Genomic DNA, 16,759 nt, shown 5'->3' on the forward strand with positions numbered 1-16,759 from the left:
CTCCACATGTTGCTGCACCAGCCTGGATGCTCCAGTTTAATTAAATTCTTATCAGTGATTTGTGATCCTTGATGGTGCACATGACTCAGCCCAGAAAGCAAAGGCTGTCTCTGTTTCATTAAATAGGAGTTATTTCAATGAAGGGGATTTGGATGGAGATAAGTTGCAAACTTATTAAAAAATAGGTGCATTCCAGTAATTTTGTTTCTTATTGCAGAATCATAGAAAATTTAAGTTGGAAAAGACCTGTATGATCATGGAGTCCAACTGTAAATCTAATGCTGCCAAGGCCACCAGAAGCCCAGGAGAGATGGTGAGGGCCTTCAGCTGGGATGGCTGATGCCTGTCACAGCCTGGATGAGGCCATCAGCAGCTCCAGCAGTGATGGGGGCTGAAGTCAGGTGAAGAATTTGTGTGGATAACTCAAAAGCTGCCTTTTCCAGTGCCCTGGAAGGAAGGGCAGACAGAGAGGCAGAGCTCATGCCAGCACAATTTGGGTGCTGTGGGCAGGGAAACCTGGGAATGCTGCAGTGGCACTGCCGTGTCCTTGGGGAATGAAGGAGCAAAGGGAAGGGAAAGTGCAAAAGCAACTTGGTGGTCAGCAGCTGATGACTGCAAAACAAGTGCAATTGCAGAGACAGATGGCTCTCAGATGGCATCTGAGAGCCAACCTCATGTTTCCTGTCCCAAACCAGGCCTGCTTTTGTGACAGGTTTTGTATCTGCCTCACCAGGTAACACAGCAGTCACTCCAACACAGAGGATGCACCCACGAGCAAGACAAATCTCTGACCTTTCAGAAAGCCTCACCCATCCCCTTGTCCTCCTAGTCAGGAAAGACTCTGTCACTGGAATAATGCTCCAAAATCACCAACATTAATTACCTTCGTGCCTGGGTCTACCTTGGCAGACCCTCAGGCATGGCAGGAAGGGGAGCAAGTGGTGCCAAGACACTGAAATGGGTGCCAGACCGGCAGGTAACAGGGGAGGGTATTCCCAGCCCAGAGGTGCTCTCTGCTCCCCAGCAGCACTGTCCATTAATTCCCACAACAGTCCAGGGACATTGGCAGGAGCATCATCCACCTTGTACACGTGGGGAACAGAGGCAGACAAAGAGCATTCCCTCTGTTCAGTTGGAAGAAGGTTCAGCCCAGCCTCTTCAGGCCTTTGCTCAGAAATTTTGCAGTCAAAAGGAAAAAACCTTCTGTGAGATTTTTCCAGTATACTCGAGATGACTGGCTTCATTAAAAACAAAGAGAGAAAAAGCCCTAATGTGCACTAGGGAATAGGCAGTTGCTCAGTAAAGCATACACAGTAAGAGAGAAACTGTGTAAGGAAGAAAAAAAAGCATGAAGAGCAATTTGAAGCCAGTAGCAAGAATTAAAGCTGGGTCCTAACACAAAACAGGCTGCTACAATATATGAAAGAAAATTATGTGTGGGAAGGTTAAACACAGGATTTGATGCTGTAACACCATAGACTGCTCAGCAGCTACTTTTAGAGGCTGCTGATTAGTGCAACCCAGGATGGGTGCTTGCTGACCCTTGCAGGAATCCCAGCAATCACCCAGCAGGAAGGCACCACGCTCACACAGCGATGGCCAGCGCCCCGGAGCTGAGCTGAAATCAAGCCTCCAACAACCACACAAAACACAACATGAAAATGAAATAACTTGCAATTAACAAAAACGAGGAGTTAAGAGAGGCCTACAGTCCCTAATCAATCTCTTGCTGCCTGGCCTGCTCCACCGATGAGCCCCATTGTTAGTTTTGATTGTGTGTGCAGGAGTGTGAAGCAGCGGCTGGAAGAATAGCTCTCCATCAAAACTGTGATTTCCTTCTCCCCTCGAGACTCATCAAGGGTGAAGAGGAGGAGAGGGGAGAAGATAGAGATACAAAAAGAAACAAACAGCTAGAACAGGCTTCCCCAAGACACTCTGCTAGGTTTGAGGAGGAATAACTGAAACTGCAGGTGTGCCAAGAATGTGGACTCAAGAATCACAGCTCCCATCACTGCTGTCAGCTTCAAGATGAAACAAGAGCACTCAGGAGAATAAAAGTAATCCCTGCATTAACCATCCTGCTTATTCTGAGCTGTACATCATTCACCAGCGTGCCCTGGCCAGACTGGTACTCAGACTGTGCTGGAATCTCAGCAGACCAGACTCTCTGCACATTTAACCACATGAGTTATTATTCTCTTCCTAATCTCTATAGTAAGGAGTTGTTTTTACACCTCCAAGAGAGAGCTCTGAATGTCCCTACTTTGGGTAAATGTACAAATTTAATGTAAAACTAGATATTATTATTTGCCCACAAAGATAGTTTAACATTTTAGAAAATGCAGTGGCCTCCCTATCTCAGTAGTTCCTTGAAGCCATAGGGTCTATCAAATAAAAGGATTTCTACTCTTTTTCTTTCAAATTGATTGACTTCAAATGCTTTGGCTGGGACTGTGTCCTTAGGCACACAAAAAGAAAAAAGCCTGCGATTTAATTTCTTTCCACTGTTTGTTCATTTGTACAAGTGTCTCCAAATCATCTCCTCTTCAAATTTGACCAGTCTTTCTGTTTACTGAAGGACTTTCTTTGTCTGAAACAATTGTCATTGCCTTTCTAAAGACCTCATTTCCTTACTCCCATTCAGGACCCAGCCAGAGACAAGGATAAACAGCACAATGTACTCCTGGCCAGGCAGTGACAGCCTGATTTGCCACCTCCTCATTCCCAGCCAGATAAGCTGATGCAGAGGCTCCCTAGCAATGTTTGTTTGTTTTAACAGACATCTTTAATGGCTTGTTACAAAGGGACTTGAGGCTGTTCCTGGATATCTGATGGGTGGGCTGGTCTAGACACACCAGTGAAGCATCACATAGAAGTCTGTGCCACGGCTGGACACATCTAATGGAGCAGCAACAGGAATAGAATACAAAACTGTCAAGTGCCCCAGGAGCTACAATGCATTACAGCCCACAAAAAAATCATCAGAATCTAAAATCCTGGTGAGGAATCTGTAACAGCCTTTCCACAGTGTTTAATTGAAACAATAAAAAGGAGCAAACAAACAGGAGCGAGCTGTGAAGCCTGAGATGTGCTTTTGTGCCCACGCACTCACAGAGGGGCTGGAAATCACTGGGACATCCTTCAAGCTGATGAGCTCATCTGTTGCACTGATAGGGATCACCAATAAATACTGGTATGGTTGCAGTGGAATTCAGTGCTCATTTATAGATGCAGTCATTGACATTCCCAGCACAGCACTGTGATTAACCCTTTCACTGGAGCTGTAAACCCAATTAATGCAAACTGGCAGGACACATACAGCAGGTAGATAATAAGCTCCACTATAGTAACAGCACACCTTGGCCAGGAAAACCAACATCTTTCATCTTCATTTAGCTTTGAAGGGGTTACATTACAGGAGCTCCTATTGCATCCCTCACTTAAAATTAAATGCCACCAGCAGTGCTACTGAAATATGCTTTTAAAGTTTACAGCCGAACTACAGAAGCTTGTAAAGTGCCAAGGGATTTCTCTGGTTTAATTATATAGACCCTGTTCCATAAACTGCTTGAATAGAATAAATACAAATAGCTTCCATGCTTTGTGACCTCTCTGGGTTAATGAAATGCACACAAACACCCACAGTCTGCTATGGCTCAGAAATTCCACAGCATAAACACACAGCCCTGCTGGAAGCTATAGTCAGGATTCAAGCCTTCATACATACAAGAGAACCAGCTGCCTGGACTCAGCAAGGAAATAATTTGTTGTTTATATTCTACTACTATTCAAAGCTGCAGCCAGTGGGAATTGTCTGCAATTTACTTAACAGGGAGAAAAAGTCTGAAGTTTTTAAATTGATGTTGAAGTTAGCAAATCTGCTCCTCTTGTCCAGAGAGGTGGTGAGGTAAGAGGGCCTGAGGAATTCCAAGAATCAATAAATGACCCACCCTTGGCTCTAAGAAATGTGAGATCTTCTTTACCTGTTGACACTCACCTCCATCCTTGGCACATACTTGGGAATAAATACTCAAATGAAGAAGAGAAAGCAAGAAGAATGTGTAGAGAGAGAAATCTGTGCTTTAGTATCCCCCATCCTGCATGTCAATATTTTATATTGCCATTTCACCAAGGAGAGTTTCCTTCTACCAGTGGCAAGCTCCTGAGCTTCCAGCCAGTTCTTGTTCATGTGGCCAGCATACAATCTTCTCACATTTTCTCAACTTTCTCCAAGCATGCCATCTCTCTTGTGGTGCAGAAAAAACTGCAACTTGTACTGTCTGGCCATGGCATCCAACAGACATCTCCAGGAGTCTGCTGAAGTTTCATCCATTGGATATTTAACACTACAGGTGTGAGCACAGGTCTCTGGAGGTGTTAGAGCAGCACTGCACCATCTCAACAGAGAACTATTTTCAGGATTTAATGACAGCACCTTAAAATCAACAGAGTTATTCTCTTCCCTGGGCACTGAGCTGCTTTTGTTGCTGCTATGTGCCTCAGGTAATCCAGAACTCTCCTAAGGCCAAGCAATATGACTGTTTTGGGGATATTCTCCTAGTTTTACTGAAGATCCTAGGTGCTGTCTTATACACACCCTCACTTGCTCTCTTTGTTGCGTTTTATTTGTTATATATTTTTTTCCTGAGTCACTAAAGTTGCAGAATAGGAAAACATTTGTCCTATTATATAGAGAAGCAATCTGGCAACCATCCACATGTGGCACACAGCTGTGGGTCTGCAGAAACAGAACTTCCCCACTTCCTGCTTGTAGAGTTCCCTCCTGTACTGAACCCCTCCAAAACCCTTCTTAAAGGAGATTTGCCCTCAGGAGGATCAGTGGGAGGCAGGTATGACTTTAAGGGCTGTCATGTTTGACATGGAGAAGAAGAAAGTTCTCTCACTGACCTGTAAACTTGGGCTCTTGGCATTGAACCAATCTAAAGACAGGACTTAACATCTTGGTGACTTCTAAATCACACCTCAGCTCTCTAATGCATCAGCTCAGAAGGTAACAGAGGAGGAAAACAGCCCCTGTATGAAGGCACAAGCTCACAGCCCACCCAGCCAGAGCAGGAAAGCACCCGACAGACAGAAGACAGACTGTTATTGCTACTCATCTGTGCCGTTCACATAAATGGCACTTCACACACACCAGCATGAGTTGCTGCTCAAAAGGGATTCCAATTTACATAAAGACAAGATGATGACACGCAGACAAGCTAGAGGATGGTAAAAAAACATAGGGAAATATATCTCATAGTGAAGTAATGATGAGCCTTGATGGTTACATAAGGTTTTATTACTGCGGCATGTAACTGATAATATAAAAAGGTGAAGTGCCAGGCCAGATGCCTGAGGTATTATGCATAGAGAGTCTCTTCTCTTTACTCCAGACTTTGATATATAAGTGGGAGACCAGATGTCAAACCTTTTCACAGAAGAAAGGATCTTTACTTCCCTCATGAGCAACACTCTGCCAGGTAACAGGGGGCAGTGATTTTCCAGTCTAATCACTGAGAAAGAGCAAATACACCCTGGCACATTGAAAAAAAACCATGAACCCAAAGAAGCAGGTGCAGGCAGGGGTGCACAGACCTACCTTGAAAAGCAGGCAGTCCCCCTGGTGCTCAGCATAGATGGAGCTGAGCCTGTACTGGTTCTCGGTGGTGATGTCGATCTGGTAGCCCGTGAGTGTGTAGCACACCTTGCGGAACTCCTGGATCTTGGTCTGGAAAACTTCTTTCAGGCGTTGGTTTTTCAGTTCTGCACTTTCCACTTGCTTCTTCAGCTCTGGGTAAGGGAAGAAAATGGGTACTTTCTTATATGTCACCAGCACGGAGCCCTTGTGCTGTACTTACAGAGCTAGCCAAACAGAGTGAATTGAAAAGGTTAATTAAAAAGTGAATTAAGCAGGCAAGAAACAAGCAAGCTGGATGCCTCTCCTCCTGGCCCCAGCAGACTAAAAGATAGTAAACTGGGGAGTAAGGAAAACAGACATGTCTTGGTGGGATGGATTTTTCTTTTGCTCAGACAGTCTTTTAACAACACACTACAAAAATTCAAAGCTATAGCATCCATTTCCCCACACGCACACAGCTTGTCTTCCACACAGAACCCAAGAGAAAGGTGCTCCTCTACAGAAAGCAATAAAGTGGAAAAATGGTCCAAAATACGCCTCTGTATGGTTGCATCAGGAGGAAGCTGCCTACAAGGGAAATCTCCTCCAATGGAGGAGATTTGAGGTAAGTGCTTTGATCTCAAATTGACACACTGCTTAGGAACCCCTCAAGGTTTGGGAAGGGGCTTTTATTGTGATAAAAAGCCTGGAGAGCACCTTTGCCTCTTTGCATTTGCTACCTTAACTGGACTAGCCCCTATCAGAGAGGTCCTGGGAGACTGCCTGCCACTCACCCTGTGTTTTATTGCTACAAAGGGAGCTGCCAGTACTGTGAATCCTTCAAGAGGATACACAACAATTACCATGAATCTTTCACCCAAGGTGCCTTCTGAGTAATTAAACCTCGATTTATCATCCCATTAATTAAAGAGATTGGCTTTACTTTAATATACACTAGAGATGTCTCCCAAGTCAGCCTGTTTTATCAACACTGCAGTCCAGGGTTAGGAAAAATCCTGACTCTTTCTAACAGCAAACAAATAGACTTCCTCAGTCGAATACCTCTTTGTCATTGTGAGGTTTAAGGCTTTGTGCTGTGATCAGAGACATAATTGCAGCATTTGCAGCCCATATGTCTTTAGTTTAGCTACTTCAGATCCAGCAGCAGGACAGCAGGAACTTCAGAGCAAGGTGACTGCTGGAATATGAGGGATGGTTTTGGCTGGGTTTATAGAGCCCATACTAAAACATTATCACTTCCCAAGTGGGCTGGAAATTTTTTTGCTTGAGTACTTGCTGGAAAGTGTTTCCATTGGCCTCCCAGGCACAGTGCAGGGAGGATGCAGGATGGAAACTGCAAGGCCATGGACTTGCCAGTGCCATTCACCTCTGAGCAGCTGCAGGCACACCAGGAGAGAGCCAGTCACCTCTCATCTCCTGTACTGCTCTGGTTAGGCACTGTGGGTGGAACAAAAGGATAATTCAATGTGTTAAGGTAAAGTGCCTTAAATGCCGCTGAGGATGCCCCTGCTCAGAAGTACTTGGGCCTTAATCCAACTCAGTTTAATCCCCAGGCAAGGACAGGAACTCTTTAATGGTCAAAGAGAACTACACGTCCCTTTACTTCTGAACAAGAACATCCACTCAGGGAGAGTTAACCCAGGCCAGCTCCTTACCTTCAGCTAATCCAGCTCCACCTTCCTGGGCAAGCAATGATTGCCTTTACCCTGGGCACCCCCAGCTGCATCTTGCTTTATGAAGGGGAGCAAACCAGTTGTGTGGAACATCACCTTTGGTTCATTAAAACCCTTCCATACAGGGAACCTCTCAATTGTAGGGGGATGTAAAGCAAGTAGAGACTATCCAAACCACCCTTAATGGCCCAAAGGGTTGTGTCTTACACACAGTCCCTTCTCATGAGCTCAAAAAGGCTCTTTTCTGACCACCCACCTTCCTACTCACAGCAACTCATCAATGTGTAATTAATTCAACGCTTCTCTGGATTATTACAACCCTTTCCCCATCATCTCAGCTGGGACTGGTCTTTGATTAATCAAGTAATCAGCCTCTGAAATTGGGAGGTTAATGGGTGGCTTTGACCTGGATATTCTCAGTTTTCATTCAGCTATGCAACTGTTAAGGACAAAATCCTATATATGAAAGTAAAAATTCAGTGACCACACTGCAGTGGTAAATAACATTTCGTCACTGTCAGAGACAGCTCTGCCTTTAATATATTGCCCATGTCCAACAGCAATATTTTTTTCCTTAATAAATGCAGCCTAGCCTTGGAAAAGTAAATCTGCCTCTTTCTACTGCATCTCAGAGGTTGCTTTTCCCAACTTTTATAACCTCAGAGGTGGATGGCACCCTAATTCATTAACTCCTTGAACAGCTTTTGTTATTCATAAAGAGTTAGTGCTTTTTCCACTGTTTTGTCTCTCAGACTTGGTCCTGCCAGTGGCCACCACGAGCATCCTCACCCCCACCCAACAGTGCTGGCCTAGTTAAACAACCCCCTGACTCTGCAAGAGCAACTAAATGATGGCAACTGCTTCCCTCCACTCCCCTCAGGGTGAGAAAAGAAAAACTTTGACTACAATCACTCTTTTATGCGAGAAATCTGGAGCTTTCCAGTGTAACTGAAGTACCAGGGAGCCTTCACCCCCAACTGGACTGTGTGCCCTTGCTGCCTCCCTGCTGCTCCTCCTGGCCCTCTTTCCAGAGCCTGCAGCAATGCTGGTGTCCTGGCTGGAGGAATTATCTGCACGAAGAACCTCTCTGCTCCTTAGAGATGCCTTGTGTCAGCCACTGGCACAAGGTGCTGAGCTGGGGAGCTGCTAATGTAGATGCAGCTGAACGTGCCAAGGGTGGGACAAAGCCTTGTCATCCCTCCCGTGACTCCATCAGGGCTTCTTTAGCTTAGGGACAGAGCAGGAAAAAACCCAAGCACAGGGACACAACGGGAATGCCTGAGTTTGCAGCTGCCCCCGGTGAAAGGTCCACTGAGCCCTGACTGTAAAACAGGGATTGCTCTTCCTTTACGCCCAATTAAGCCGCAGTGCTCAGCAGCTCAGCTCCAGCTGGTGCCTCTCTCCTGCAGTGTTTATCCCCTGGGAACAACTCAACCCGGGGCTACTCCTGGTTTAACTCAGGACAGCACTCAGCACTGTGACTGGCCCTGCTTTCCACTGAGGGATCTGCTGACACAACCAAGAAAGCACACCATGAGCAGGATCCTAGGAAGAGTAACATCAGAGGAAGGTAAACTGAGACTTGAGAGAAGTCAGATGGGATCCCACTGCTGAAACAAAGCCATTTGAGATGTCCTGGGATATTTTTCATACCTTTTTATCATACTTCTGCAGGAAAGAAGCACCCAGCAGGTTCTGTGTGATACCAGCTAGCCCCAGGCCAATGTCTCAGACACCGTGGGGTGTCTAAAATGGCAAAAAAATGATTAATTTTAGGGTACCACATGGGTCTGTCCAAGTACAGAGCTGGCATCACAGATTCCCTGCACCCAGCCAGCAGGACAGCAGCATTTGCACAGACTTGGGGACAGTAATTAATCCTTCTAATATGTCCCCCATCAAGTGAAGATGTTAAGCTAAAATGCAGCTCATTGTTTGCTCTGCATCTGAATTCAAAGCTGTGAAAACGTTAATTCTTAAGCTTCACCTAATACCGCTAATTCCCGCCAAATTTCTCGCACAGTCAGGAAAAATTGATTTAAAAGTCATCCCTTGCACAGAGTGCAACTCAGCTGTTTCAGAGCAGTGCTTAAGGCACAGACACAGAGGCCCTGGAACAGAGGGAGATCCTGTTGGGATGGTCAGAGCAGGGCTCCAGTGACAGCACTGATGTGTCCACCCCTTCCATCTACCACCTACAGAAAACGGAACACTTTGATCCATTCAGATCTTTGCCAGTGTTTGAAGAATTAGGTTTAATTACATCTTTAAAAGACAATACTTGAAAATGAGAATTTCTGTATTTAGAGAACCTGTTTGAGTTCCTGTATTTGACCTTGTTTTACTTGTACAACACAGGTGAGAAAAGTTGCAGAGGCCATGGGTGGGGAAGGTCACATTACAAACACTATTCATCCCAAAGAAGGGATGCCAAAGTATCTCCAAGTTTATGAAACAAATAAGAACTGAGAAAATAAGCAGGAGGTTACACAGGCCATGCCTTGGTTGAGGGTAATGACTGGCCTGAAAAAAAAAAAAGGAGAATAGAGAGAACAGGAAAATATATAGAAATCCTGTCCCATCTCCTTTGTATTCAGGCTGAGAGTATGCACAAAAAGTTGCCCGTCCTGAAGAGTTTGATGTGGAAAAAAAATCCTCACTTAAAAAAAAAAATCATTAATCTGTTAGAAAATTAATATTGCCAAATGATTAATTCCTCCTAATGATACTGCTTCTTGAAACACCTTGTATTTTCACACATTTACATTGACTTTAATGAATAATTCAAACTATTTTGGATAAATAAATAAAATATGAGTTGGGCTTTTTTGGTCTCATATTGGAAATGTCACTGCTTTTTATTCCATTGCTTTGACACTCCTTACATCTGAAACTGTTCAGAGCAGCCTGGAAATACCACAGCTTTGGCTCTTGCTCCAAGTTCAGCCAGGTCAATCAATAACAATAGCAGTCTCTGCACCAAAGAAAACCAAATTCACGCTTTGCCTTTTCCCCAGGGAAAGAGAAGGAAACAATGTGACTCTGAGCATGCCAAAAGTGGCATGAAATTAAATGTATCACTAGTCTTTTCCAGGAAAATACAAATTTGTTCTGCCCATCCTCAAAGATGCCACAAGCCATGTAGCTGCATTAATTCAGCTGCAACCCCAGCTCATATGGATCTCTCTCAGAAAGGCCTGCAGTCCTTTCTAACTCTCCATTAAAGGTTACTTTCCCTCAGTGACACGTTTGGGGGTCACTCACTCCAGCACACACAGGATAAAGGATTTACACATCAATTCCTGTCCTGCTGACCCTGCCAGGGTGCCACCCGACAGTGCTATGGAGGATGCTGCACTTTCACCAACCCTGCCTCACTTAAACAAGAGAGTCCTTAAATTTTGTTTCCAGCTTGCAGAAACGGATGCCAGAATCACCTTGTTCACGCAAGGTTCACAATGGGAAGAGGAAACACTGTTTTCTCAGCTCCAAGCAGCCAGGCACATTTGCATTTATTGTCCCCCATCTACAGGAGCTGCTGCCATGCAGTGGCACTCCTGAGCCACCCCCCTGCACCCCCAAACTGATAGTGAATTACTCCATCCATTGCAGGTCTGTTCTTCCCATCTGTCTCTCTGCACCTGGGACCCTTCCAGTCATGCCCCTGCTCAAACCTCAAGCTGGAATTTTCTTTGCCAGCCACAGTTTATGAGGAGCAATGTCTGAAAAGAGTTCTGTGATATTCTGTGAAGGGCACAACATAAAAATAAATTGTATCATGTTAAATAAAGGCTAATAGGAGAAGAGCTGAACATTTTCTGATGTAGGCAAGTTTATGACCATTGCTTTTGAGAAATAAAATTCACTTTGCTAGATTTTATAGGCATGTTTTATGGCCTGGGGGAGTGGGACCATGCAGCCCCACACCACCCCTACTTGACCTTACAGTCTGGCAGCCTCACGCTGCTCTCTGCAAAACTTGAAATTTGTGACATTACAGCCATGAATTATAACTTTTCTTGAAGGTAAAAACAGTTTTATATTCAACAGACTGCACTGGCTGTTCAATTTGAAACCTAAGTGGTATTTATTTGATCAGTCAACATTGGTTTATTTTTAAACCGTGTATGTACCATATGGTTCAATGCACCTCCCAGCCCCCTCCTCCAGCCACCAGCTTGCCCTTCCAGCAGCTCTGGGGAGAGTTTTCAAAGGCAAAACAGCACAAGTAAAGGTCTCCACCACCATGACCAGCTGCAGCTCTTGCACTGCCCAAGAACTGCCCACTAAAAAAATAATTTCCCAGATGTTTCTCTTCACTGAAGATGGTTGGCTGAAGGACCCATTTCAGACAATCCATGTACCTTTACAAAGGACATAATTAATTATGGACTTCTTGGGAAGAAGTCCATAATTAATTAGCCCCTGATAACTTGAAGGAAGTAGCAGAAGACATTGGGAGGGTAAGGTGAGAGCAGCAGGACACTGAGGACCAAAGAGAGGAAGTTGTGGAAAAGCATCAACTCTCTCTTGCAGTACCTACACACACATAGAACATGGGTCAGGATCAATTAAAGAGTGATTTTCTTTTCTTCTTTTTGCTAAAACTGAGATTACAACACTAAATTGCAAAACTCACAAGCACACCTGAGGCTGGCCAATGAACCACCCCTGAGCAAAAGGTTCTCTCAGGGCATCCCAGCCTCAGCACTGCTTGGAGCTTTCCTTGTCCTTCTTCTTGCTGGCAGAGCTGTTTTGGAGTGGGGGCAGGAAGAAAACAAGTGGGCTTTTGGAAGCTCAGCTCAGTTCCTGCAGCTGTTTTTAGTGGAGGCAGCACAGTGCTGTGTGAAGAGACCCTGGGTACCACTAAAATCTGTGGCTGTAATGGTGTGAGCAGCCTGCTTGCAGCAATACAGAACTCAGTGGGGATGGCAACACACACCCCAGACACAGGAGAAATCAACCTCAGGAGAGCTATTTATTGCCCAAGATGGACTCCATCAATTAGCATAATATGGCACAAACAGTTTGGAAATTAGGGTGGTCACACTGGTCATACATGAATTGTGACCCAAGCAGGAAGACATCTTCCTCCACCTCCCAAACTATGATTAAAGTCTGCCAGCCACATTTGCCTTCCATATGGCAATTACAGCCCAACAGCACTTCTCAGAACAAAGTGATGTCAGCCAGAGCTGCAGCAAGTCATTAACTCTGGATGCAAAAAATAGCCTCACCTTAACAACACAAATATACTGTGTCACTTCAGCTTACAGGAAAGTACTTAACTTCTGCTTCTAGAACTAGCCAGCAAATCTCAGGCATAAGTCTTCCAGCCTACATGTTTTTCAGGTAATCTATTTTGGAGTTCAAAAAAAAAAAAAAAAGTCAGTGGGACTTTTCATGGGCTGTAGTTCAGGCAAGTCAGGTAGCACAAAACTGGGGCATAATTTATATCACTTGTCAGATGAAGGAGAATCACTTCTCCACTAAGTTGCTTCCAAGAAAAAGAGTGCTTTGAAACCACTCAAGTGTCTAATGAAAAGATTAATCCTAAGAACTATATAATTAACATATATAATATGCATTGTTAATTAGATAGGGTGGTCTGCAGAAGCATCTAATAGATAATTTTATCCTCTGCCTATCACCTCCCTTGCACTCTGCCCATTATTTTGTTTCCACTGGCACATCACTACTATCAGTACAACCCCAAAACACTGGATGCATTTAATCCTCTGCAACAGCACCCAGCATCTGCTATTAAACCAAATGAGAAAAACAGCTCCAGAAATAGCTATTTGTTCTCTCTCACAGTGAAGACTTTTTGCAGGAGTTTTACTAATTCACAGCACAGGGTGGACAATATTCAATCATGCATTAGAGAGTGCTTCACAGTTTATTAGCTGATGATGCTCAGCGAAGCTGTGAACGGGAGATTTCCACCGCTGGCAAGAGATGATTTCAAGCCTTCCCAGGAGCAAAGCCATTCTGCTCTTACTCATGGAACTTTTTATAGTCAAATTCAGATGCTGAGACTCATGGAAATGCTATTTTAACTCAGTGGTAGTGTCCAAGATTATGTTACTTACAGTTTCTTGTCTCCCTCTGTTTTCTGCACTGCACAGTCTGTGTTCACAACACAAAAAGTTTGTAGCTTTGCAGGCAATCAAAATATAGAACTAACAAATGCCTCATGAGGTTCCTCCCACGTCTAGAGTCGCTGTTAAATAACTCTGTGGTGTAAGACAGATGCTGAGATGGGGCAGGGCATCACACAGGTACCTTTTAGCTCTGATTTGGGATGCACAGACCAAACTCCAAACCCTGCAGACTGTTTGGGAGCATGGCTGTCTACAGTCCCTTCTGCCCATATAATAACTGCCTCACAGTCATTATAACCCCATAATAACCCCATTCCCATCTCCAGAACTCCCTTTTTTGTGACACTGTACCCTGCCCCGAGCTGGGGAGACTCAGAAAGGTCAGCCAAGGGCCCTGGGGCACTGAGCACAGCCTGCAGGGCAGAGCCAGGAAAATGCACAGGCTCCAGCCAGCTGGGAGAACACAATGGCACTGCCACAGAGAAAGGCAAGGCTCTGCAGCATGCCACCTTACTTGTGTTTTTAATGGCAGAAGATTGTGGAGTTTGTTTTAGGGCTTTTGTTCCAAAGGAAATTAAGCTTTAAAAAGCCTCCACTTGCTCCTTCTATTCAATGTTTTTTTCCTCCCCTGTTTATCCCCTTAATAGTGTTTTGAAGTGTTGGCTCTGTAAATGTATTGCTCTTGGCCTGAAAGCTCTCTGGGTGCCGACTAGTCAAACCTTTCCCAAAGCCTTCTCCCTGCTCCTTGTGCTCCTGCAGCAGGACCCAAAGGCACTCTGCTCAAGAATCACATCAGATGTTTCCTCTGAGCACTCTTCTGAGTGCCCCAGACCTCCTCTCACAGGATAGCAGGTTCTGCCCTGTTTTTATTGGCATATTTTTCATGTTCTGCTTCATTGTCTGGTGTCCACTTTATGAAAACAATCCTTTAAAGATGCTCATGCTGGAGGAGAACTCTGTTGGTTCAGCGTGGAGCAGCAGCAGAGCAAGAGGGGAAAAAAGACTTTCAGACAACAGAACTGCAGGATTGTGACACAGATGTAAAGACAAGCAAACTTATTTCCCTGGAGCATGAAAGATGTTTGGAAACAGAGCCATCTCCTGGATAACCAGGCTTTCAATCATGTTATTCCAGCCTCTGGAGCTTTTATTTCCATTGCAGGAGTCTGAAATGTTACTATGGATAAGGGAGGGTTATGTCCCTTAACCTTGTGCTGGTGCTCTTACTCTTGGCCAAGAATAAAGGCTTGATGTCTCCAAGCACTGTCCATAAACTATGCCAAGGCTGGAGGACACCAAAATCATCTCTGGGCAGGGAGACAGGAAAGGTAACATCTGTCTCAGCCCAAATGCCAAGTCTCCTCTCCTGGTCCTGAATTATTCATCACGTGCTAACTTCCAAGCCAGTTCCGTTTTCAATTTTTAAATATTTAATAATTGGGTATTAAATATTCATGCAATTTTATTAGAAATTTTGGAAGATGGGCACTAAGGCTCTAATTGTAAAGTTCATCATTGGGACCAACTGCCTACTCAGAGAGACCTTCTGGCTACCTAGAAAGAGAGAAGGAAGAACAGAAAAGCTAAAACAAGTATTTATGGACCTCTCTGACTCATGATCAGAGAGACAGAGACACCTATGCCTTTTGTTTTCAGAAATGCATCACCTCTTTATGAAAAAGCTGAGAAACCTACACTGGGAACATGCTAGTCAGCTGCAGTCTAAAGAGTTTTTAAGAGTTTAAATTCAGTGCCACAGAGAAAGATGCACACCTCAGACAGGTGCAGTGGATCTGGTTGGTAAATGGAGCCTCTGATTACAAGAAAAACATGCAGTTAAGTCCTGGCTGGGATTTGGGGCAGATGCAGGGACAGTTCAGCTCAATACACCCCTAGAAGGACACAGATTCCTCCCTTTTTCTGATGCCTACTCAGAGGAGATGTCAGGAGGGATGGTCTCCCCTGAGCTGGTCTAATAACTTTGATTCATTAATTTTCCACGGCTGTTTCTCTCAATGTTGTTCCTCCAGACCCTGTTTTCCTCCTTTTTAGTAGATGACATGTCTTTAACCCTGATTCCTGCTGAGAGCAAGCCCATGTTCCTGTCCCTCTGTATTATGAGCACACATTCCCCACTGGGATGGAAATTGTATGGTTTACACAAAAGATGACAAAAAAGGCCTGGAATTATATGCAAATGAATGGATCCATTCCTCACTTCTTACCATCAAAAGTCAGACTTTCCAACAACTGCATAGGGTAATTTCTGCACCAGCTTTCAAACAAAGGGCATCTCTGTGTTATTAACATCTCACTGTGGCAAGCAGTTTGTCACCTTTCACAAGAATTATCTGAAAGGACACCAGCAATTATTCCCAAGGAGATTATTGGGTGGCTATGTCCCAGCAGAGCAGCTGGAAGCTCAAGAGACATAATATTCACCAGGAAAACTACTTTCTCAAGTCAAGAGAACGTGGAAGAAATTAAAAATTGAACTAATTGGAAACAAATACAAAACTAGAGGTAAAATCATGCTTGTTCCCTTCAGTTTTGTTCATCTCTATGCCAACATTAGGAGCACATCTTCAAAAGAAAACTAAAAGCTCCTGATTATAACATGACATAACAGGACTTTAACTCTGGAGACTTATCCTGGGAAGAAGTTTGATATTTATAATAAAAAACCCAAAAGAAGAATGGCTTCAGCACCAATTCCAGCTGCAGGAATCCAGCTGATTTCTAGGTCTTGTACATTTGGGTTTTCCAAGAATTTTAAACACCAAGAACTGGTGAAACACAAGACAGCCAAGTGTTCTTTTCCTGGGATTATTTTATAACTCCTGGTTATATTTTATAATACCACCCAAGAACCAGCTAATGTTCATGAATGAAGTGGAGCAGAAGTCCTGTGGAATTCCAAGAAAACAATTGTGGCTCTTGACAGAAATGAGTAATTAGGGTCCCTGCCTGTGCAAGAAAGATAAAGAGATTTAGTCACAAATTTCTTCAGGGAAATCAGTACTGGAGAAGGTGATGTTCTACTGGGTGTCCTCTGAAGACAGCTCATTTCCAGCTACACAGAATCACAGAGTGGCTGGGACTGTAAGGGACCTTAAAAATAATCTTGTTCCACACAGGGAGGCCACTCACTGCATCACCTTGCTCAGAGGCCCATCCAACCTGGCCATGGGGAGTTTGGGGGAATTAAATCCCATTAAATGATGCTCCAGCAGCTGCTAATTCCACATTCTGACCAGAAAACACAAGAAACCAGGGATGTAACCCTGGATTGTAACCTTGGGATGTCACATTTATATTCAAAAACCCAAAAAAACAAACCA

General features: G+C 44.3%; 1 protein-coding gene across 4 annotated transcripts in view; it reads right to left on the reverse strand.

Moving 5' to 3' along the window:
• The window catches only part of MAD1L1 (mitotic arrest deficient 1 like 1), a 352,355-nt gene that overhangs the window by 84,071 nt on the left and 251,525 nt on the right, over nt 1-16,759 (reverse strand). For all 4 annotated transcript variants that reach the window (XM_066561061.1, XM_066561059.1, XM_066561060.1 and 1 more), the window contains exon 17: nt 5,603-5,793. In XM_066561061.1, coding sequence (XP_066417158.1) covers nt 5,603-5,793 — 191 coding nt within the window. The remainder of the gene's footprint in view (nt 1-5,602; nt 5,794-16,759) is intronic.

The sequence above is a fragment of the Molothrus aeneus genome, chromosome 16 (genome assembly GCF_037042795.1).
Source record: "Molothrus aeneus isolate 106 chromosome 16, BPBGC_Maene_1.0, whole genome shotgun sequence".
NCBI classification, from domain to species: Eukaryota; Metazoa; Chordata; class Aves; order Passeriformes; family Icteridae; genus Molothrus; species Molothrus aeneus.